The 22,372-nt window shown below is 58.4% G+C and overlaps 1 protein-coding gene and 1 long non-coding RNA gene across 4 annotated transcripts in view; both read left to right on the top strand.

Annotated features, from left to right (window-relative positions):
- SUN3 (Sad1 and UNC84 domain containing 3) overlaps nt 1-9,483 on the top strand; it is a 36,347-nt gene extending 26,864 nt beyond the window's left edge. The window contains exon 9 of one of the 3 annotated variants that reach the window (XM_038562542.1): nt 8,972-9,483. In XM_038562542.1, the coding sequence (XP_038418470.1) occupies nt 8,972-9,256 (285 nt within the window). In that variant the 3' untranslated portion in view covers nt 9,257-9,483. The remainder of the gene's footprint in view (nt 1-8,971) is intronic. The other 2 variants (XM_038562539.1, XM_038562540.1) reach the window with 2 other exon arrangements.
- A 9,490-nt stretch (nt 9,484-18,973) lies between these two features.
- Nucleotides 18,974-21,631, top strand: LOC119864092. The gene is made up of 3 exons (XR_005372879.1): nt 18,974-19,190; nt 20,046-20,182; nt 21,500-21,631. It is a non-coding gene; the product is annotated as an uncharacterized LOC119864092 (long non-coding RNA).
- Nucleotides 21,632-22,372: the final 741 nt, after the last annotated feature.

The following is a 22,372-nucleotide window of genomic DNA, read 5'->3' as shown; positions in this document are numbered from 1 at the left end:
TTATTTATTCACGAGAGACACACAGAGAGAAAGAGGCAGAGACACAGACAGAGGGAGAAGCAGGCTCCATGCAGGGAGCCCGATGTGGGACTCGATCCTGGGACCCCGGAATCATACCCTGGGCTGAAGGCGGCACTAAACGTCTGAGCCACCCAGGCTGCCCCTCAAATCTGTACTTTTGTATCCTTTGGGTAAATAACTCACTGTGCGATTTTGGAATCATAGGGTAGCTCTATTTTTAACTTCTTGAGGCCCCTCCACACTGTTTCCCACAGTGGCTGCACCTGTTCGCATTCCCACCAGGAGTGTAAGGGGGCTCCCCCTTCTCCCCAGCCTCACCAACACCTGTTGTTTCTTGTGTTGTTAATTTTAGCCATTCTGACGGCTGTCAGGTGACATCTCATTGTGGTTTGGGTTTGCATTTCCCTGATGATGGGTGATGCTGAGTGACTTTCCGTGTGTCTGGTGGCCATCTGGATGTCTTGTCAGAGACAAAGACCATTCATGTGTTCTGCCCATTTTCAGTTGGATAATTTGTGTTTAGGATGCTGAGATTTATATTTGCTTTATGTATTTTGGGTACTCTTTTTTTAAAAAGATTTTATTTATTTATTCATGAGATACACAGAGAGAGAGAGAGAGGCAGAGACACAGGCAGAGGGAGAAGCAGGCCCCATGCAAGGAGCCCGATGCGGGACTCGATCCCGGGACTCCAGGATCACACCCTGGGCTAAAGGCAGGCGCTAAACCACTGAGCCCCCGAGGGATCCCCCCTGGATGTCAACTCTTTATTGGATGTGTCATTTACAAATATCTCCTCTTGTTTTGTATGTTGTCTCTTAGCTTTGGTTGTTTCCTCCATTGTGCGAAACGTTTTCAACTTGATGAAGTCCCAATAGTTTATTTTTGCTTTTGTTTCCCTCGCCTCAGAGGCGTATCTAGAAAGAAGATCCAATGGCCAATGTCAAAGACATTGCTGCATTGCTGCCTATCTTTTCTTCTTTTTATGGTTTCAGGTCTCACATTTAGGTCTTCAATCCATTTTGAATTTATTTTTCATATATGGTGTAAGAAAGTGGTCCAGTTTCATTCTTTTGCATGTGACTGCCTAGTTTTCCCAACACCGTTTGTTGAAGAGACTGTCTTTTTGCCGTTGGATATTCTTTCCTGCTTTGTTGAAGATTAATTGAGCATAGAGTTACAGGTGTGTGTCTTGTTTCAGTTTTCCATTCTGTTTATTGATCTACATGTCTACTTCTCGTGCCCACACCATAGTCTTTGGATCACTAGAACTCTGTAATATAACTGGAAGTCTGAAATTGTGATGCCCAGCTTTGGTTATCTTTTCAACACTGCTTTGGCTATTTCCAATCTTTCATGGTTCTATAGAGATTTTAGCATCATTTGTTCCAGCTCTGTGAAAAATGCTATTGCTATGTTGACGGGGATCGCATTAAATGTGTAGATTGCTTTTAAGATAGCCTTATTAACAATATTTGTTCTTCCAATCCTTGAGCATGAAATGCCTATTTTATTTGTGTCATCTTCAATTTCTTTCATCAGTGTTGTATAGGATTTATAGTACAGGGCATTCACCTCTTTGGTTAGGCTTCATCCTATCTGTCTTATTACTTTTGGTGCTAGTATAAATGGGGTTGAGTCCTCAATTTCTTTCTGCTGCCTCATTATTGTTGCATAGAAATGCAACAAATTTCTGCAAGTTCACTTTGTGTCCTGTGATTTTACTGAATTTATCAGTTTTAGCCATTTTTGATGGAGATTTTTGGGTTTTCTATACAGAAAATCATTCATCATCAAATAGTGACAGCTTGACATCTTCCTAGCTGATCTGGATGCCTTTTCTTTCTTTTTGTTGTGTGATTGCTGTGGCTAGGACTTCCGGACTGTGTTGAATAAGAGTGATGAGAGTGGACATCCCTGTCTTGACCCTGGCTGTAGAGGAAAAGTTCTTGGTGTTTTCCTACTGAGGATGATATTCTGGGTTTCTCATCTAAGGTTTTTATTATGTTGAGGTACATCCTCTAAACTTAATCTGTTGAGGGTTTTCACCATGACTGAATGTTGTGTTTTGTCAGTGCTTTTTCTGCATCTGTTGAAATGATCACTTGGTTCTTATCCTTTTAATAATGTGGTGTATTGCAGTGATTGATTTGTTAATATTGAACCATCTTGGCAAACCAGGAATAACTCCCACTTGATCATGGTGAATGATTTATTTAATGTATTGTTGGATTCACTGTGCTAGTTTTTTATTGAGAGTTTTTTTATCTGTTAATCAGGGATATTGGCCTTTAGTTCTCTCTCTCTCTTTTTGTAGTGGGGTCTTTATCTGGTTTTGGTATCAGGGTAATGCTGGCCTCATAGAAGGAATTTAAGTTTTCCTTCCTTTTCTTTTTTTTTGGGGGGGGGCATAATTTGAAAAGAATGGATATTAAGTCTTCTTTAGATGTCTGGTGGAATTGCCCCTGGAAGGTCATCTGGTCCTGGACTTTGTTGGGAGATTTTTTATTGCTGATTATCTATCTGTTCAAGTTTCTTATTTCTTCCTTTTTGCTATGTTATCAATTTTAGGAATTGATCTATTTCTACCAGGTTCTAAGTTGCTGGCATATAATTTTTCATAATGTTCTCTTATAATTGTTTGCATTTCTGTGGTGTTGGTTGTTACTTTCTCTTCTCTCATTTGTGGTTTTATTTGGGTCCTTTCTCATCTTTATTTTATTTTTTTTAAAGATTTAAGAACCAGCTCTTAGTTTCATTATTCCATTCTATGGTTTTGTTGTTGTTTGTGTATTATTTATTTCTGCTCTCTTCTTTATTATTTCTCTTCTTCTGCAGGCTCTAGGCTTCGTTTGCTGTTCCTTTTCCAGCTCCTTTAGGTGTAGACTTAGGTTGTGTATTGGAGACTTCTTGTTTCTTGAGGTAGGCCTGTATCACTATGTACTTCCCTCTTAGGACTGCCTTTCCTGCATCCCAGAGGTTTGGACAAATATGTTTTCATTTTCATTTGTTTCTATATATTTTTAAAATTTCCTCTTTAATTTCCTGGTTGCTCCATTCATACATAGGATTTTCATAATCTCCACATATTTTTGGTCTTTCCAAATTTTTTCTTGCGGTTGACTTCAAGTTTCATAGTGTTGTGGTCTGAAAATGTACATGGTATGATCTCAATCTTCTTGTACCTGTTGAGGGCTGATTTGTGGCCCATGATGTGATCTGTTCTGGAGAATGTCCCATGTGCACTCGAAAGGAACGTGTATTCTGCTGCTTTAGGATGAAATGTTCTGAATATACTGTTGAGTCCCTCTGGTCCCGTGTGTCAATTGTTCCCCTGTTGATTTTCTGCGTAGATGATCTGTCCATTGCCATAAGTGGGTGTTAAAATCCCTTGTCATTGTATTATTATCAGTGAGTTTCTGTATGTTTGTTAATTGGTTTCTATATTTAGGTACTCCCATGTTGGCAGCATAAATATTTACAATTGTTTGATCTTCTTGATGGAGAGTCTTCTTAATTATGAAATAATGTTCATGTCTTTTGCCCATTTCATGATCAGATTGTTTGTTTCTTTGCTGTTAAGTTTAATAAGTTCTTTGTAGATCTTGGATATCAGCCCTTTATCTGATATGTCGTTTACAAGTATCTTCTCCCATCCTGTAGGTTGTCTTTTAGTTTTGTTGACTGCTTCTTTTGCTGTGCAGAAGCTTTTTATCTTGATTAAGTCCCAGTAGTTCATTTTTGCTTTTGTTTCTCTTGCCTTCATAGATGTATCTTGCAAGAAGTTGCTGTGGCCAAGTTCAAAAAGGGTGTTCCCTGTGTTCTTCTCTAGGATTTTGATGGAATCGTATCTCACATTTAGATCTTTCGTCCATTTTGAGTTTATCTTTGTGTCTGGTGCAAGAGAGTGGTCTAGTTTCATTCTTCTGCACGTGGCTGTCCGATTTTCGCAGCACCATTTATTGAAGAGACTGTCCTTTTTCCAGTGGATAGTCTTTCCTGCTTTGTTGAATATTAGTTGACCATAGAGTTGAGGGCCCATTTCTGGATTCTCTATTCTGTTCCATTGATCTATGTGTCTGTTTTTGTGCCACTACCACACTGTCTTGATGATCACAGCTTTGTAGGACAACCTGAAATCTGGCATTGTGGTGCCCCTGGCTCTGGTTTTTTTTTTCAATATTCCCTTGGCTATTCAGGGTCTTTTCGAATTCCACACAAATCTTAAGATGATTTGTTCCAACTCTCTGAAGAAAGTCTATGGTATTTTGATAGGGATTGCACTGAATGTGTAAATTGCCCTGGGTAACATTGACATTTTCACAATATTAATTCTTCCAATCCATGAGCATGGAATATTTTTCCATCTCTTTGTGTCTTCCTCAATTTCTTTCAGAAGTGTTCTGTAGTTTTTGGGGTATAGATCCTTTACCTCTTTGGTTAGATTTATTCCTAGGGATCTTATGCAGAAATTTCACCAAAGAAGACAACACATGGCCAACAAGCACATGAGAAAATGCTCCACATCACTTGCCATCAGGGAAAGACAAATCCAAACCACAGTGAGATCCCACCTCACACCAGTGAGAATGGCAAAAATTAACAAGACAGGAAACCACAAATGTTGGAGAGGATGTGGAGAAAAGGGAACCCTCTTGCACTGTTGGTGGGAATGTGAACTGGTGCAGCCACCCTGGAAAACTGTGTGGAGGTTCCTCAAAGAGTTAAAAATTGACCTGCCCGACGACCCAGCAATTGTACTGTTGGGGATTTACCCCAAAGATTCAGATGCAATGAAACACCGGGACACCTGCACCCCGATGTTCACAGCAGCAATGTCCACAATAGCCAAACTGTGGAAAGAGCCTCTGTCCATCGAAAGATGATGGATAGAGAAGCTGTGGTCTATGTATACAATGGAATATTCCTCAGCCATTAGAAATGACAAATACCCACCATTTGCTTCAACGTTGGTAGAACTGGAGGGTATTATGCTGTGTGAATAAGTCAATCGGAGAGGAACAATAATTATATGGTCTCATTCAATTGAGAAATATAAAAAATAGTGAAAGGGATTATAGGGGAAAGGAGAGAAAATGAGTGGGAAATATTAGAGAGGGTGACAGAACGTGAGAGACACCTAACTCTGGGAAATGAACAAGGGGTAGGTGGATGGGGACATGGGGTGACTGGATGACAGGCACTGAGGTGGGCACTTGACGGGATGAACACTGGGTGTTATGATATATGTTGGCAAATCTAACTCCAATAAAAAATATACAAAAAAATAATAAAACTTAAAAATTATGAAATAATGCCCTTCTTCATCTCTTCTTACAGTATTCTTTCTTTTTTTAATTTAAAGATTTTATTTATTCATGAGAGATACACAGAGAGAAGCAGAGGCAGAAACATAGGCAGAGGGAGAAGCAGGCTCCCCACAGGGAGGCCAATGTGGGACTTGATCCTGGGACCCCAGGATCACACCCTGAGCCAAAGGCAGATGCTCAACCACTGAGCCCCCAGGTGTCCCCAGTGTTTGGTTTCAAATCTAGTTTGTCTGATACAAGTATGGGTCCTCCAGCTTTTTTTTGATGTCCATTAATTAGCATGATAGATGATTTTCCATCCCCTGACTTTCGATCTGCTGGTGGCTATAGGTCTAAGGTGAGTGTCCTGTAGGCAGCATATAGATGGATCTTGGTTGTTTTTTTTTTTTTTAAGATTTTATTTATTTATTCATGAGAGAGAGAGAGGGAGAGGAGAAACCTAGGCAGAGAGAGAAGCGGGCTCCTCACAAGGAGCCCAATGTGGGACTCGATCCCAGATTCCAGGATCCCACCCTGAGTCGAAGGCAGAGACTCAAACCCCTGAGCCACCCAGGCATCCGGATCTTGTTTTTTAATCCACTCTGATACCCTATATCTTTTGATTGGAGTATTTAGTCTATCTACATTCAGCGTGATTATTGAAAGATATGAATTTTTCAAAAATATTTATTTATTCATGAGAGACAGAAAGAGAGAGAGAGGGAGATACAGGCAGAGGGAGAAGCAGGCTCCATACAGGGAGCCTGATGTGGGATTTGATCCTGGGACCCCAGGATCATGCCCTGGGCTGAAGGCAGACACTAAACTGCTGAGCCACCCAGGGATCCCCAACAGATATGAATTTAGTGCCTTTGTGTTACCAGTAAAGTTGGTGTTTCTGGTGATGTTCTTTGGTCCTTTCTAGTCTGTGTTGCTTTTGGTCTCTTTTTTTTCCCCCCACTAGAAGAGTCCCCCTTAAAATTCCTTGCCGGACTGGTTTAGGGGTCATGAACTCCTTTATTTTTTGCCTGTCTGGGAAACTCTTTATTTCTCCTTCCATCCTGAATGACAGCCTTGCTGAAGAAAGAATTCTTGGCTGCATACTTTTCCCATTCAGTATATTGAATATTTCCTTCCACTCCTTTCTGGGCTGCCAAGTCTGTGGACAGATCTGCTGCAAACTTGATTCATCCTCCCTTGTAGGTTAAGGACTCCCTCCCCCCACAAACCCCGCCTCCGCCACTTTCAGGATTTTTTCCTTGTCTGTATTTTGTGAATTTGACTACGATGTGCCTTGGCGATGGTTGGCTTCTGTTGAATTTAGTGGGAGTTCTCTGTGCTCTCGGTTTCAGTGTCTGTGTCCTTCCTCGGGTTAGAGAAGTTTACATAATTTGTTCAAGTAAAACTTCTGCCCCTTTTTCTCTCTCTTCATCTTCTGAGTATTCTATGATATGGATGTTATTGTTTTAATAAGTGGCTGAGTTCCCTAAGTCTGCCTCTGTGGTCCGTAACCTTTCTTGTTTTTAAGGCTTCCACTTGGGACTGCATCTCAGTTAAAGCATTTTTAACGTTGGCCTGACTAGATTTTAGTTATTTTATTTCTACAGTAAGGGATTCTCGAGTTTTCTTCTGTGCTCTTTTCCCAGCCCAGCTGCTGTCTTTATAATCATTGTTTTAAACTCCAGTCAGACAACATATATGTGTATTGATGAACTTCCTAGCTGTGAGTACCAGGAGGTTTTTTTGGAGGTGAATTTCTCCATCTCATTATTTTATCCAAAAAGAAGGAAGAAAAAGAAAAAAATAAGAAAAACAACAATAACAACAACAGCAACCGCCCCCTCCCCCCCCCAAAAAAAACCCCACTAGATCCTGTGTGTGTTTTGGCCTGCTTGTTAAAAGAATCTAAATTCCAAAATAAGAAAGAAAATCAACGTACAATCAAAGTAAACAAAAGTAATATATAAGGTATATACATAAAATTAAAATCAAGCAATTAATAAAAAAGAAGAAATGAAAATAAAGCAAGCACAAAGTATAGAGGAAGCTCGACCCCGCTCTCCCCGCGGAGCTGGAGCTCTGCGGCCTCTGTGATCTGTCCACCTGGCAGCAGCGAGGGGTCGGGGCGGGGTCTGAGGGCGGGGCCGCGGCGCTGAGGTCAGGTGCGCACCTGCCTCAGGGGCGATGCACCTGCCTCTAGGGCGATGCACCTGCCTCTGGGGCGATGCACCTGCGGGTCAGAGGCGGGGTCTGGCCTCCCGCGGGCGGCGCTGTGCTGCCCCCGAGCCTCGGCGCTGAGGGCGGGATGCGGCAGGGGCGCCGGGTCCCCTGGGCCTGGGGCTGAGCATCCCGCCCCCCGGTCTGCAGGGGCCTCCGCAGTGGAGCCCCCCGGCCCTGGGCCTCCGCCACTTCTGCAGACCCTGCGTTCACCCTGCCCTCGGCCCAGCTTCTGTTTGTTTTTTGATCTCGGACAAGTGACTGAGTTTCAAACCTCCAAGTTTTAGGGGCTGCCCTTGGGGAGACCCCTGCTCCTCCTGCCCAGAGGGTCTCCTCCCACTTCTGGCCTTTGCTGGCCCGGCCCAGGGACGTGGCCCCGTGACTGCACAGGGGTTTGCAGTTTGTGGCCACACAGGGCAGACAGCTGGCCCTAGTCCCGCGGCTCTCGGCCGGGGTCCCCGCTCCTGGGCCTGGGGACCGTTGGCGCCACCGTCCTTGGGACCCCGGGGACCCTGAGCCCACCCTGTCGCTCCAGGGGCCGCCCCCCACTTCACCTCCCGAGCACCGTCAAGGCCGGCGTGTCCCCCACTCTAGCAGACTTCTGGAAGTTCTGACTTTGTGCTCTGCTGCTTCTAATACTGTGCGTAGACCCGTCAGCCGGCTCCCTGCCCCTGTGGGATCCGGGGCTGTGTCTCCCCCAGACCGACTGATTGATTTTCTTTTTAAGATTTTATATTTCTGCAATCTCTACACCCACATGGGGCTTGAACTCTATGCCCCAAGAACAAGAGTCACGTGTTCTTACGAACCACACCGAGCGGCCAGGCTCCCTTTGATTGATTGATAGGTAGTAATTGAAGCCGACGTGCTGCCTGTGTCAGGGCAGAAACTGAGCCCCCGCGTCGAGGTGCAGTGGAGTCATTGGGACCTCGATCGATGTTAAAGAAAGCAGAGCCTCCCCGGGAGCCCAGGGAGCGGGGCCCACACACGTGACAAGTTGGCCATTTCCTTGACCAGGAGTCATTTGGCTGCCGATTTATTTAAATTGCTATTCAATGACGAAGGTCGTTCTAGGATGGGGATACAGCAAGAACGTTCTAGGTTTGGAGGTAGCTAAAGCTCCCCTGTCATGGACTCGATGTCTCAGTTGGGTGCAGAGATAGGCAAGCCAGCAAAGAGATGAGAAACATGGCCCTGGGGTGCCTGCCAGCCTGGTCGGGGGACCTTGATCTCAGGACTGTGAGTTTGAACTCCATGTTGGGTGTAGAGAGGACATAAAAATAATATCTTTAACAAATAATAGATGGATGAACTAATAAAGCATGACATCGAAGGTGAGTGCTCGCTTCAGGACAAACCTCAAAGCGGACTACGTCTAACCTGTGACCTGTTCTTGATCACCCCGCTTGCACTCCTGGGCCCAGATGACGTCCTCCACGAGGGACGGTCCCGCCCGAGTGGGAGTGGGCTTCCTTCCCTGTAAGGCCCGTGCCTCCCCTCGTTCTGCAGGAGAGAAGAGCCAGGAAGGCACGAGCTTGGGGGATCAGCATAAACCTCGGCAATGGTCCTTCCCGATCCCAGGAGCCAGAGCTCGGCCTCCTTTTGGGACCCGATGTCGTAAAGAAGCCCGTGTGGTCAGTGGCTCGGATGCAGGGTGGAGGCTGAAGGAGAATCAGGAAGAACAAAATAGGGGGGAAACCAGAAGCTGAAGGAGAGGAGGACAGATGTCAGCATCCGGAGCCTTCGCGGGGACCCAACGTCCTTTCCCAGGAGGGGCCCCCCCTCTGTAGGTGCTTCCCGCCACCCTGCGCTCCCCATCGGCACCCACAGGCACATCCCCGGGCCTCCAGCACCTCTGCAGCCGTGGTTTGTAGCGTCCTCCGTGTGTCCTACCGGGGACCCCAGCGTCGTGTCTGTAACCATCTGGCTGCTGTCTGACAACAATCGGAGGATTCCGATGTTTGTTGGGTTAGGGGTGTGTGTGTGCCTGTGGCCGTGCCACGATCTGATCCTCGGGCCGCGTCGTCCTGACGCCGAAACGGTTGAAACACCATCATTTCTGGTGCTGGCGCTGGGCGGCTAGCTGGGTTCTCCTGGCCGACCCGGGCTCCCTCGTGCCGTGCCGTCCCGCCGGAGGGTCAGCTGAGCTGGAAGGTCCGGCTCGGCCACATTCCCGTGGGTGGCAGTGGGTCCCTGCCAAGCGCCGGCCGCTTCTCTTCTCCCCGATGCCTCTCCAGCCAGGATCCAGACCTCGGGGCCGCCCTGGGGGGAGCTCCTGAGGAGCCGGCTGCCCATGGGGGGAGCCCTGGGGCTGCCTGTGTGTGGGAGTCTGGGTGGGGACGGGGCTGGGGTCCCTCGGTCCCCTGCGTTGCCTGCCCCCAGGCCGAGCCCCACACTCACACAGTCCCTACTCTCTAGGGCGTGCTGGGTGCCCTCCACACTCTGGTGCGAGAGATCCAGCAGCACCAGGTGTGCACGCTGAGCCCGCACGAGGCCCAGGTGTGAGAGCTGCAAGGGCCTGCTGTCCTGACGTCCAGTCTGGGGCCACGCTGACTGCCCCGCGGGCCCTCTGTGCCCCAGGGAGGAAGCGCCCCGGAGCCCGGGCAGCCCAGGCCCCCTGGACAGAGGGGGCACAGACCTCCCAGGGCGCTTAGCACAGACCCTGGTGACCTGAGGCTCCCCAGCTGTCACTCTGTCCCAGGCCCGTCCTGGCCGCGGGCACAGGCTGAGTCGCAGTATAGTCCGTGGGGTCCTGACCCTGGTGTCTGGCCGCCCCTGGAAGGCACGTGGGGACGTCAGCTGTGTGTGCCTGGCGGCACCCCTGCAGGGGCTGGTTAGGGCCTGGGCGGTGCCCCCTCCTCCTCTCTGGGGGTGTCTCCGCACCCCGTGCACAGAGCTCCGGGAGATGCAGAAATGAGCCGGTCATGCATTTTCACACAACAACACTTTATTGAACTTGCAACAGCAAACGGGATCAGAGCCGAGGGTGTGCGCCTTCCCCTGGGAGACCTTCCTGTCCTTAGAGGAAAGCGGGAATCCCACAGGGGTGCGGGTGCCGGAGTCCCCCACCTGGGAGCCTGTGCGGACTCGACTCCGGGTGGGGGCACGTGTCCTGAGGTTGGGGCATTGAGAGGCGGTTCTGGGGACAGCAGGGCTGACGTGGACCTGCGGCCCATGGGCTCCTGTGCTGGGTCTCCGCAGGGCAGCTGGACCCCGGCCTCGGGCCCCCTAGGGCCGGGTGGCTGACTGCTGGAGCCCCAGCATGTGGAGGAGCCTGCCTCCTGGTGTGGGTGCGGGTGGGGCCCACAGGCCTGCCCCTGCTGCCCTGCCTTGGGGTGTCCCGGGATCCCCGGGGCTGCCCTAGGTCAGCGACCTGGATCTGTGGGGCACGCCCAGGGCCCAGGAGGCCACATCCGGCTGTGAGAGGGCTCGCTCAGCCTGGGGCCAGAATGCAGGCCTGGCCAGGGCCTCGGGGCGCTGGATCCCATTAGTGCTGGGTGGGGGGGGGGGGGGGGGGGGGGGCGGACTCAAGTCACCCCTGCCCCCACAGAGCCCGGGGCCAGGCCAGCCCAGGTCCCTCTGGGTCAGGGGCTGGTGTCCTGTGTGGGGGGTGCCACCCTCCTGGAGGGACAGCGAGACAAGGCTGGGCACGGTGACAGCGGGTCAGAGCCTCCGGGCCCCCTCCCTCACCGCCACGCTCTGCCCCCGAGGCCCGCAAGCATCGAGCTGCCCCGTGGACGCGGAGGGCAGAGGGTCCCGGGCCTGTGCGGGGCCTCAGGGCAGCGGGCTCAGCGCCACCCTGGCTCTGCCCTGGCTGTGCCCGTCACTGCCCAGCGAGGGGCACGAGCTGCAGTGGCCGCGGGGCAGAAAGGGTGTCCTGGGCCCGACAGGTCGTGCCTAGGGGGCTGGGAGGACCCCATGATGGGAGTCCCGGGGGTGCTCCAGGGCCTTGTCCGTTGCGGGGCCTCTGGGGTGGCCCAGGCAGGTGCCGAATGGAAAGGGACCCTGTTTTTTGTCTTGAAGCCCACCATGTCTGGGGGCCACCTGCCTACACCATCTTGTTGCACTGGGAGGGTGGGGAGGGAGTTCCATTGCTGGGGGGGGGAAGTTGGACGATGGCCTGGCCGGGAGGGGGTCCGGGCGGCTCAGGCTGGGTGGCTGGGCCCGGGGAGGCCGGCTCCTCCACCCTGGGCGGTGGCTCAGAGGCCGGAGAAGGGAGGAGAGGCCCGGGCGCCGGGGACACCCGCTCCAGGCCCAGGGGCCTCGTGGGGAACTCCTCAGGTCCCGCTGGAAAGTGGCCGACGGGGTCAGCGTCTCCAGCAGGCTGTGTGTCCCCTGCTGGGGGCCCCGGGGGTCCTCACGGCTCCCGTGTGGCCCCCCGGCCTGACCCTGCGCTCAGCCCCCCACACTGGTGCCCGGGCCCTGCAGTGGGTGCCCGCCTGCCCAGCCCTGGCCTGGGGTCCCCGAGGCTAGAGCAGAAGAGGAGAGCCCCAGAGATGAGGACGGGGGCCCCGGGGGCTCTGTCCCCTGTGGGCAGCCCCAGCAGGCTGAGTCGGGAGGGGCCGGGGCCCTGAGCCCACCTGGGCGGGGGGGTGGGGGGGGGCAGGTTGCACCGCATCCTCCGGAGCTGGGTCATGGAGGCCCGAAGGTTTTCTGAGCACCGGTTCGTCCTCCTGGGCCCAGGGCCCAGGTTCGTCCTCCCGGAGCCCTTCCAGGGGCAGCTTCAGGAGGCGCTCTGGGCGGTGGGCGAGAGTCAGACCCAGAGGGCCCTGCCCTGGGGCCCCCGGTGCCCCCAGGCCAGCGGCTGGGGTCCCGCTGTGCCCAGGAGCGCCGTGGGCAGTGCGCTGGCCGGGGTGGCCCCTGCCTGCTGCTCCTTTCAGGGAGCCCCGCTGCACCCGCCTGCCCCGCCTTCCCCCCGCCCCAGGTCTGGGTGCTGCTCAGAGCACAGGGTCACCGCCCCTGCCCCCCTCGGCACACCTGGGCTCCCAGGGGCTCACTTACTCCTGTGCACCTTGAGGATGGTGTAGGCCATGGCCGTGAGCACCCTCTCCCCATCGAGTACGTAGGCATCCCACAGCTTCAGGGTGAGCGAGAAGGGGGTCTAGGGGACAGTGGGGTGGGAGGAGCGGCCTGAGCAGGGCCCCTGGAGGGCTCAGCTGGGGCTAGGCTAGGCCTGCCATCTGCCCCCCGCTGCCTCCGACAAGGCCCCACAGCCCCCCCGTGCGTGCCCTCCTCCCAGGGAGATCAGGGCTCCCGGCCGCTCCAGGTTCCGACCCCGGCCAGCACCTCCCGCACCCCTGGGGGCACAGACTCTGCCCGCACTTGACGACACCACACCTCGAGAGGACCCCAGGCTGGCCGCCCGATGGGCCGAGGGCCCGTCCACACTCCGGGCTGACCCGGCCTTCCCCGGGGGAGCTGAGACAGAGACGGCCTGCCCCCCGGAACCTCGTCCAGGGACCCTCTGGGCTTCTCCAGGATGGGCTGGGCTGCAAGCCTCAGCCTCAGGGCCCCGGGGTCGGGCCTGGCTCGTCTGGAGGGTAGGACTGAGCTGGGTCCTCCCCGGGGACAGGGGGCAGGTCCGGGAGCAGGGGTCCCGGGGGTCCTCACCCGGCCGAGGAAGCACTGCAGGAACCACTTTGGGGTATAGATGCCGGTGGACATCTGCTCCTCGTCCTGGCGGGAGGGCAGGAGGTGCTCAGGCCCCACGCCGCGGCCCCTGGAGTCAGGTGGACACGCTCCCCATGGCCCAGCCCAGCCCCCGAGCGCCCCCGGGCCCCAGGGGGAGGAACGTGACCCCAACTCTGGGCAGCTCGGAGGGAGGGCCGTGCCTCCCACTCCCCGCCCCAGGCCCCGGGGATGGAGCCTCAGGAGCTCCCACTCGCCATGTGCTTCCTCAGGTCGGGGAGAGCTCTTTGGAGGATGCGCTCGTGATGAGCCTGGAACCTGAGGAGCTTCGGGAAGCCCGGGACGAAGAAGCCTGAGAAGGCCCCAGGCCCCCACGGTCAGGGCCTCCTCCTGCACCAGGCGGGGTGGGGGGTGTCGGGGCAGGGCCCCCCCCCACGCCCTGACCCCCGTGTGCCCACCGCCCTCGGAGCCCTGACTGGACCCGCTCTTCCCAGAGGGCAGGGCTGCCTCCCAGGCTGGGGGCGTGGGGCCCGGGGACCCTCGTCCTCACAGAGACCCCGCGGGGCGTGGGCTGGGGCTGAGGACCAGGCCCGGCTGACCCAGCACCCTCTCTCCTGCAGGGGCCGCCGCGGGGACAGGCGGGTCCCCAGCCCCGAGGGGCAGCAGGTGCAGGCCACGGGGAGGGTGATGGGTGTGCACGGCCCTCTGTGGGGCTTGGGAGTGAGGCTGGGGGCCCCCGGGAGGGGGAGACGCTGCCCCCTGGGCCCCGTGTGGCTGTGGGCTGGCAGGGGGGCCTGGGGGGCAAGCAGGCAGCCGGGCGGGAGGCTGGGGGAGTAGCGGGAGTGCAAGGCCTGCAGACGGTGGGGCAGGTGGCCGTGGCTCCGGGACCCCAAGGCCTCCGGGGAGGCGGGGCCCTTGACCATGGGGGTCGGGCTGGGGGGTCCCCGCCTGTCCCCCGGTGCAGCAGCCTGCAGGGAGGCCCTCCTGACTGCCCTCCCGCCCGGCGGCCCAGCGGGCCCCTACCGTGCATGGCGTGCCTGTCGTCGGTCATCAGCTGGGCCAGCGCCCAGAAGGCGTCCTCCTCGGGCAGGAACATGAGGATGGCCGCGATCTCGCTCATGCCCTGGCAGTAGCCCACCTCCTGCAAGAGCCAGAGCCCCACGGAGGGCGTGCCCCCCGAGGCCCCCTCTGAGCCCTCCCCGCGGGCGTCAGGCTCCCCCCGGCTCCCTCACAGCCCGGGCACCCGGAGGGGGCTCCCAGAGGGTGGGGGGCAGGTGAGGGTCACCCGGACCAGCTCGGGCGCCAGCACCCCGGGCCCCGCTACCGAGCCCTGTGCCCACCGTGCCAGGGCCCCCATCCTCAGACCAGCAGGAGGGGCCTCCGTGAGCTGTGCCAGGCTGCAGGGGACCCGCCAGGGTGGAGACCCCCCGGAGGGCAGGTGGGGGCCTGACTGTGGCCCCTGTCATGTCCCACGAGGGGAGCTGGACCAGGACACCCCGCAGAGCCGGGGAGTGTGTGAGCTGGGGTCCTCGGGGACCCTTCTGGGATGCGCCGTGGAAGGGGGTGGCCTCGTGGGCGCCTCGGCCTCGTGCCCTTCAGGGGAGTGGGAGGCTTCCCTGCCCGGGTTCTCGTCAGTAGTGCCGTCTGTCGGGGTCCAGACCCGAGCTCTAGGACGGCCGCGGTGCACGCGGGGGCCCCGGGCAGCCCCGGCCCTCGGGCACGCAGGCCCTGCCTCCCCTGGGAGGTCTGCACCCCGCCCCCTGCCCGTCCCGGAGGAGAGAGACCCTCCCCGGCATCTCGGGGCCGTGGAGCTGGGGCCCTGACTGTGAGTCCCGCTGGTCACCAGCACTCAGGACAAGGCCGCCCGCGGGGCAGGGGGCAGGGACACTCACGGTGTCGTACACCGAGTAGGCCGCCAGCACGAGGAACAGGGCTCGCTGCCTAGGAGGGGGGACAGCGGGGGGCTCTGCTCAGTCAGCCCCCGGCCAGCAAGACCACCGAGGTGCCGACACCCGCCCCGCAGGCCCCGCGGCCCGCAGGGCCCCTCCGCAGAGGCCGATCTCTGGGGTCAGGTCTGTGCACGGGGACAGGCGGTGACCTCACACGTGCAGCGTGCTGGGGGTTAAGTGTACCCTGGGGTGTCCGACGCCTCCGAGCGGCTCCCGCCATGGGGTGTGCAGCTCTGGATTCCCCGAGCACCGCCAGCGCCCCCTCCAGCCCTGGAGCGGCCCCCCCGCACGTCCCCTGGGAGCCAGCGCTCCCCCTGCCCCGGTCCCCACAGCCCCTGACGCCTCTCCTCCCCTGCCCTGGCCTGGCCTGGCCCCGTGTCCCGGGAACACCACCAGCCCCACGTGGCCCCTGCCCCGAGCCCACGCAGCCGGGGCATCTGTGGCCCTGAGCACACCCCCACGCCTTCCCAGGTGTCCCTGGGCTGGACTCTGTGGGGGGGACCCCGGGCCCACACATCCCAGAGCATCTCGGGGCTCCAGGTCTGAGCCACTGTGAGGAGAGCAGGGAACGTCGTGCAGGTGTGACCCGGATACAGGCTGCGAACCCCTGGGGTCACTATCTGAGCACGGGGGGTACGGGGTGCGGCCCCTCAGCGCTGCCAGGAGCCGCCGGATGCCCCCCGCACGGCGGCCTGAGTCTGCACCCCGGCTCCGCGGCCCCCGGGCCGGGGTGCTGGAGGCCGGCTCCCCCTGGGCGGGGGTCACAGGTCAGCCTGACCCCGCCGCGCTCTGAGGGCCACGGGGGCCCCAGGGGGCAGCAGGTTCCCTGCAGGGAGGAGCACCGAGTTCTCGTGGGGAGACGGTCTGAGCGGCCCCCTGGGAAGCCCAGCTACCCTTGCCTGGTAGCCCCCTAGCCCCGCCCCTGGCGCCCCTGCAGGTCACCCCTGGGGTCCCGGGCTCCCACACACCCTGCCCGCTGCGCACAGAGGTAGCTTCACCCTCTGGTCCACCCACCGGCACCCCCCTGTCGGGGGCTCCTTGCCTTCCCCACCTCCCCGCAGCCCCTGGGGACTCTACGGGACACCCGGGCTTCTGACGGGAGCAGGCTGTCCAGAGAACCCCAAGGTGGCCGGGGAGGCTGAGCATGTCCCACAGGGGGCAGCTGCACCGCGTCCTTGTTGGGGGGGGGGGCGGGACCGATAGTGTAGGGGTGGGGGTCTGGAGGTGTGGGGGATGGTGTGGGGGGTGATGTAGGGGGATGGCGTGGGGGCGTTGGTTGAGGGGGATGGGGTGGGGGGCTGCAGACACAGGGCACCCCCTTCTCTAAGGTGCACATGGAGACGTCTACAGATAAAGGCGACCCCAGTCTGGGGTTTGCTGTGACCCCTGCCCCTGCCCCTGGGGCCCCGTGTGCTCAGCGCAGGGCCTGCCTGGACCGGGGCGGCATCTGGGGGTCGTCATGCTATGTGTGCTCACCAACTGCAAATTGTCTAAAATAAAATGCCCAGAATTCAGAAGTACATGCACCGAGGGTGGGTGTCACCCTGACCTGTCCGACCCTCGTCGGGTCCATGTGTCCCGGTCCAGCCGCGGCCATGCACCCTGGCCCCCAGGTCCCCTTCCTGCCCCCCACGCCCCCACCCCGGCCCCCTGCTCTTCATGGGTCTGCCCCTCACCCCCTTGGGGTTCAGCTCAGACGGTGACCCCAGGACGGGGCCTCCCCATCCCCGAGACCCTGGGGGTGGGGGCACGGGGGTCATCCCGAGCACCCTACCATGTGGCAGTGTGTTGTTTGCTGCCGTTGCTCCCCCCGGCCTCGGAGACCCCGTGTCCCTTGCACAGAAGCCCCCGGGCCTCTCCCGGGCCCCCAAACCCCGCAGGCCCAGCAGCCTCACCCGACCCCGTAGCCCTCCCAGAACATGGTGTGACTGCGGAACGTCCCATTGACGTCCAGGTCAATCTGCATGATGTCCCGGGAGGAAACCAGGGCCTCCTCCTTCATTTCCTGCAGGGAGACCCTGGGAGGAGGAGCCGGCGTCAGGGACACAAACCCCGACCTGTCAACAGCTGCCGTCCTGGGCAGGGAGCCCTGGGGCCACCATGGCAGTGTGTCCTGCAGGAAGCTCCACCCTTCCCCTGGGGGGCCGGGGATGGCGGGAGTGCCCACCGTGCCCGCGGGGCCTGCGTGAGGGCCTGTGCCCAGCTGTCGTGGGCAGGGAGGGGACTGAGGGTCAGCCCTGGACAGGGAGGGGACATGGAGGATCAACCCGGGTGGGGAGGAGACATGGGGGGTCAGCCCGGGTGGGGAGGGGACACGGGGGTTCAGCCCGGGTGGGGAGGAGACATGGGGGTTCAGCCTGGAGGGGAGGGGACAGGGGGTCAGCCCTGGACAGGGAGGGGACATGGAGGATCAGCCCAGGTGGGGAGGGGACGCGGGAGTTCAGCCCGGTGGGGAGGGGACATGGAGGGTCAGCCCTGGGCAGGGAGGGGACCGAGGGTCCACGGGGAGTGGACGGGCCCCACCTGGTATTTCCTGGCATTCCTGGCCCTAACCTGGTCGATGTTCAGCAATCGCAGCCACACCTGTCCCCGCACCTGGGGTGGGACCCCCTTGTAGACTCAGCATCGCAGCTGCGGGGAGGAAGGCAGTGCTGGTGAGAGGGGCCCAGGGCGGCCCCTTGGAGCCCAGGGAGCGCGAGGCATCTAGAAGTTTCCAGCTTTGGCTCCAGGGTGTCTGCGGGAGGCTGGGTCTCCCTGGAGCTGGGCCCCATCCCCCACGAGGAGCAGGGACCGTGGCCCCGACCTGACACTCCCCCACCGCCGACCCGGGGCCTGGGGAGGCTCGGGCTCCCAGCAGACTCTCCCCAGGCAGGGGGCTCCCCCGAAGACAGGGCAGGAGGACACTGAGGGCGGCCCCCCAGCCCCGTCAGGACGGAGAGCCCTCGGGGGCACCCAGCGCCCCACCTTCTCGCTGGGGAGGTAGTGGTGCCATCGCTTGAGCATTTTTATCCATTTGTCTGCGCGCCAGGTCTCCTGGCGGAGTTTCTGGAAGAGGACAAGCGGGGGCCGCAGGTGAGGCTCCAGCCTGGGAGGTGGGTGCTCGGGCCACGTCCAGTCCCCCGCGGGACCCGGAGGAGCCAGGAAGGCACAGGGCCCCCCGCGGACCACGGCTCCGGGTCTGGGGTGCATTCCTGGCAGCCCATGCACCGCTGGGACGGGGGACTGGGGAGACGCCCGGGGATGTCCTGGGGGACGGGGTGCAGACAGCTGGCCCCAGCTCCCCCCACGTCCTGCCCGGGGCCTAGGACGGGCTCTCACCTTGGCCTCGCGAGGGCTGGGGCCGGGCAGCTCCTTGTCCCTGGAAGGCAAGAGACGCAGAGCCCTGAGGCCCTGGCCCCACAGCCACCCCACCCGTCTGCACCCAGGGGCAGTGCCGGGCAGTGCAGGTGACGGCGGCAGGACACCCGGCGCAGGGTGAGGGCTGCCCCGATCGGCCCGTGGCCCGTAGTCCTGCCACTTCAGAGCATTTCTTACGGAGCCACCTAGACAGGGCCATGTGTGCACATCTCACCGTCCTCACCCTGCTTGTGCCATGAGACAACCAAGTGTCTACGCGGTGACCCGGCGCTCGGCTCCCATGGACCTCCTGTCCACGTGTCGGGAGGGGGCCGCGGTGACCGGAGCCACGGCGGTGGGGTGGGCCGGGCAGCCTGCGTGGGAAGGGTGTTGGTGTGTTCAGGCCCCACGAGGAGGGCATAGGTGTGCTCGCACATGGCGCACGCTCAGCGGGCCGCCCCAGGGACCCCCGGCCCTGCCTTGGGGCCCTCGTGCTGCACACGGTGGCGTGGAATTCCTGCTCACGCTGGAGACAAAGCGAGTCTGTGTGTCAGAACCTGAGCTGTTGGTTCACGCCTCTGAGCAACTCCTACTTTTTCCCTAGATCTTTAGTGATTAAGGAGTTTTTTTCGAAGCCCAAGTACAACCACATTTTGAAGCCAGAAGACTGTCTGAACCATGCACCATCCTGCAGCTGGACACGAGAACCGTGCAGATCGCTGACCTGGAGGTGAGAGCCCCGGAGGCTAAGTGGGCGGCGCACGTACCAGACTCTGTGCGAATAAACAGATTGAGGAACCTTGCCTTTGATTTTCCCCGAGTCTTGTCTTTTTTATGCTCTGATTTTGTATTTTTACATTATTTTTTCACAGACCTCTTTAACATAATCAGTCATTTTTATATTTATGTTTAATATTTTCAGCATCTTGAGATTCTAATAAATTATATCTAGTTTCTTCAAGGATTTCAAGTTAAAAATTTTTTTTCTAAGTTGTGCTACCATGGATGACAAAATTCTTAATTCTCACTCTTACATTCCCCCTGTTGCCACGAGGTGGCGCGTGTGCATTCAGGAGGGTCTCATTTTAAGGGTGTGCTCGGAGGTGCAGAGCTTGGGAGCAGGTCCCTGGAACCCCCTGGAGCTCAGCCGGGAGCTAAGCTGTTGGCTCTGCACTTAGTTTCGCAGTATAGAGAGGCCTGGTTCTTTATGCCAAGAATTGAGAAGAAATAGGATTCCACTCAAATATGGGGCCAGAAAATGAGGCAAGTGAGGCCCACGTTGCTTGAAACCTTTTCTTTCTTTCTTTCTTTCTTTTTTTTTTTTTGAAACCTTTTCTGATTATCTGCAGCATGTGAATTTGTGCTGCCAGCTTTAGTAGTTCTTTCCCGAGGAGCAGGTTTGCGGTGTTTGGCGACACTAGCAAGTTGCATCCACAGTTACTGGACTAGACGTGGGGCCGGGCAGTGCAGCGGCATCTGAGCGGGGCTGGCGGGGACAGCTGCTAGTTCCTGCCCCGGAGCCCTCGCCGCCTGCTGTCACGCGCTCACGGGAGCCGCGTCCCTTCCTTATCGTTTGCCTGAACAGACCGTGAAAGGCGAGCTGCACTTTGAGATCAGGAAGGCCGGCACGCTGCATGGATTCACGGCCTGGTTCAGTGTCCGGTTCCAGAGCCTGGAGGAGGACGAGCCGCAGCTGGTGCCGAGCACAGGCCCGTTTCACCCGTGAGTGTGCAGCACCCGCAGGGGCTCCGCTGCCCCGGGAGGAGCAGGTGCAGGTCCCCTGCCGCATTGCCGTCGGGGAGGCAGTGGCGTGTGTGGGCGGTGGGCGGGGGACCGGGACCGTGCCCCACCCGCCCCTGCCCTGGGCTGCCCTGCTTGTCCTCTGACCCCTGCATGAACGGGCGGAGCACACTGCCTGCCTCAGTTGCCCTGGATGCTGCTTCAGCTTCCCATGGTCTAATACAAGCACAACCCACGGAATTGTAGGGGCTTTTAACTCCCCAAGACTTTCTTGAGGAAGGTCAGTGTTTCTTGAGACAAATTTTTTTTAAAGATTTTATTTGAGGGAGAGAGTGGGCGAGAGAGCACATGAGCAGAGGGCGGGGCGGGGAAGGGAGAGGCAGACGCCCTGCTGAGCAGGGAGCCCGATGCGGGACTCGATCCCAGGCCCCGGGGTCATCCCTGAGCCAAAGGCAGACGCTCCCCGGACTGAGCCCCCAGCCGCCCCTGGGACACTTCTGTGCAGTAGCATTTTGACGCTGCACGCTGCTCAGGCGCGCTGGGCGCTGCGGTCTGCCTCGGAGCTGGACCCAGCAGCCCGGTGCAGCGCTGCCTTCGTGGGGCCTCCGTGGGCCTGCGCGGTAGGTGCCCGGGCCGGGGCGGGCAGCCGCGCTGCTTGGGTCAACACTGGCCGCAGTGGGGGTCCTCAGGGCCTCGCATCCGTCCGCACCACAGGAGCCAGGCTGTTGGCCGGAGCGTCCGTGGAGGTGGCGGGGCCAGGCCTCCTGCTGCCCTTCCCGGTCCCGGCGCACAGATGCGAGCTGTCGCCCGTCGAGGGCGGGAACTCAGGCCCCGGGCAGTCGAGCGCCCGCACACGGTGGGGTGGGGCAGGCAGGTGCCGAGCCCGGGCAGCGCTCTGGGACGTGGGGACAGGGGCCCTCACAGCGGCTGGGGTCGGAGGGACGTGAGGCCGTGGAGCCGTGTCCTCAGGGCCTGCAGAACCCAGAGAGCGCGGAACGTGACGGTTTGTCCCAGATGTCACACTTGCCACACCCCCTCCAGCCCGACTCCCAGGGGCAGTGGCCTTCCTGCACTGCGGAAACTAGAACTCGGCGTTGGCAGCCTAGGGACCGGGCAGGGATGCGGTAGACGCCCGTGCCAGGGTGCGGGGGCCTGGGAGCACCTAGAGCCGTGTGCTCACTGGGCTGCGGCCCAGTCCCTGGCGCCCACAGAGGCCTCGCCGTGGGCCTGGTGCATCTGCCCCACGGGGGAGCCTGGGGGTCCACCCCACAGAGGTGATGCGTGCCCCGTGTCTTGCAGAACCACCCACTGGAAGCAGGTGCTGTTTATGATGGACGAACCCATGTCCGTGGTCTCGGGAGATGTGGTCACAGGCTTGGTTGTGCTGCAGGGAAACCCCGTGTGGAGGAGGCACATGTCCGTGGCGCTCAGCTTCCACACAATACCCCACATCGCAGAAAGTAAGGCTTGTGCTGCAGGGCGGGTGCTGGGCACTGGTGCTGGGAGACGGGCGTGGCGGTCGCGGTGCCACGGCCTCGGCCTCGCGCGCCTGCGCTGCTTTCTCACCCTCCTCACGGGAATTGGGTGCTGTTATTGGTAGAACAGGAAACAGGGGCAGGAAGGTGAGTCTGAGGGCAGGGGCCCAGCCCAAGGCCACCCTTCCCGTGTCCAGGAGGCCCCGGTGGAGAGCGGGCCGGGCCGCCGTTCCCACACCTGGTGCAGGATGGCAGAGGGGACGCGACGGTTCTCCTCTGGTCTCCTACCTGCTTTGTGCTAATTTTATGTCAAAGTCTTAATCTTGGTCATTAAGAAAACTTCTCCGCCTGGAAGTCGCTCTTGGGTGCCATCCTGAGTCGTCATCAGGAGGTGCTGCGTGTGAGTCACACTCAAGCGGTTTATTATGACTGATTTGCTTTGTCTGTTTTCAGGTTGGAGAGAAGGTCTTTCCCATCTGGAGATGACGGTCGAAGTTGTGGGAAGCAGGTGCTGCAGGAACGAGCCCGGGCGGAGACGCGCTTGGATGTGAGCCCCCGTTCCTGTGGCCTGAGAGCTCCCCTGCCCGGCGGCGGGACACCCGTGTGCGTGCACGCTACCTTCCTCGTGGCCTCCAGAGGCGCCGCATGGGGCTCGGTGGGGACCCCTCACCCCTGTCACTGCCCGTGTCTGTGCTCT

This window comes from Canis lupus, chromosome 18, assembly GCF_011100685.1.
Source record: "Canis lupus familiaris isolate Mischka breed German Shepherd chromosome 18, alternate assembly UU_Cfam_GSD_1.0, whole genome shotgun sequence".
Taxonomy (NCBI): domain Eukaryota; kingdom Metazoa; phylum Chordata; class Mammalia; order Carnivora; family Canidae; genus Canis; species Canis lupus.
Note: the sequence above shows the minus strand (reverse complement) of the source record. Positions and strands in the feature narration are given on the sequence as shown.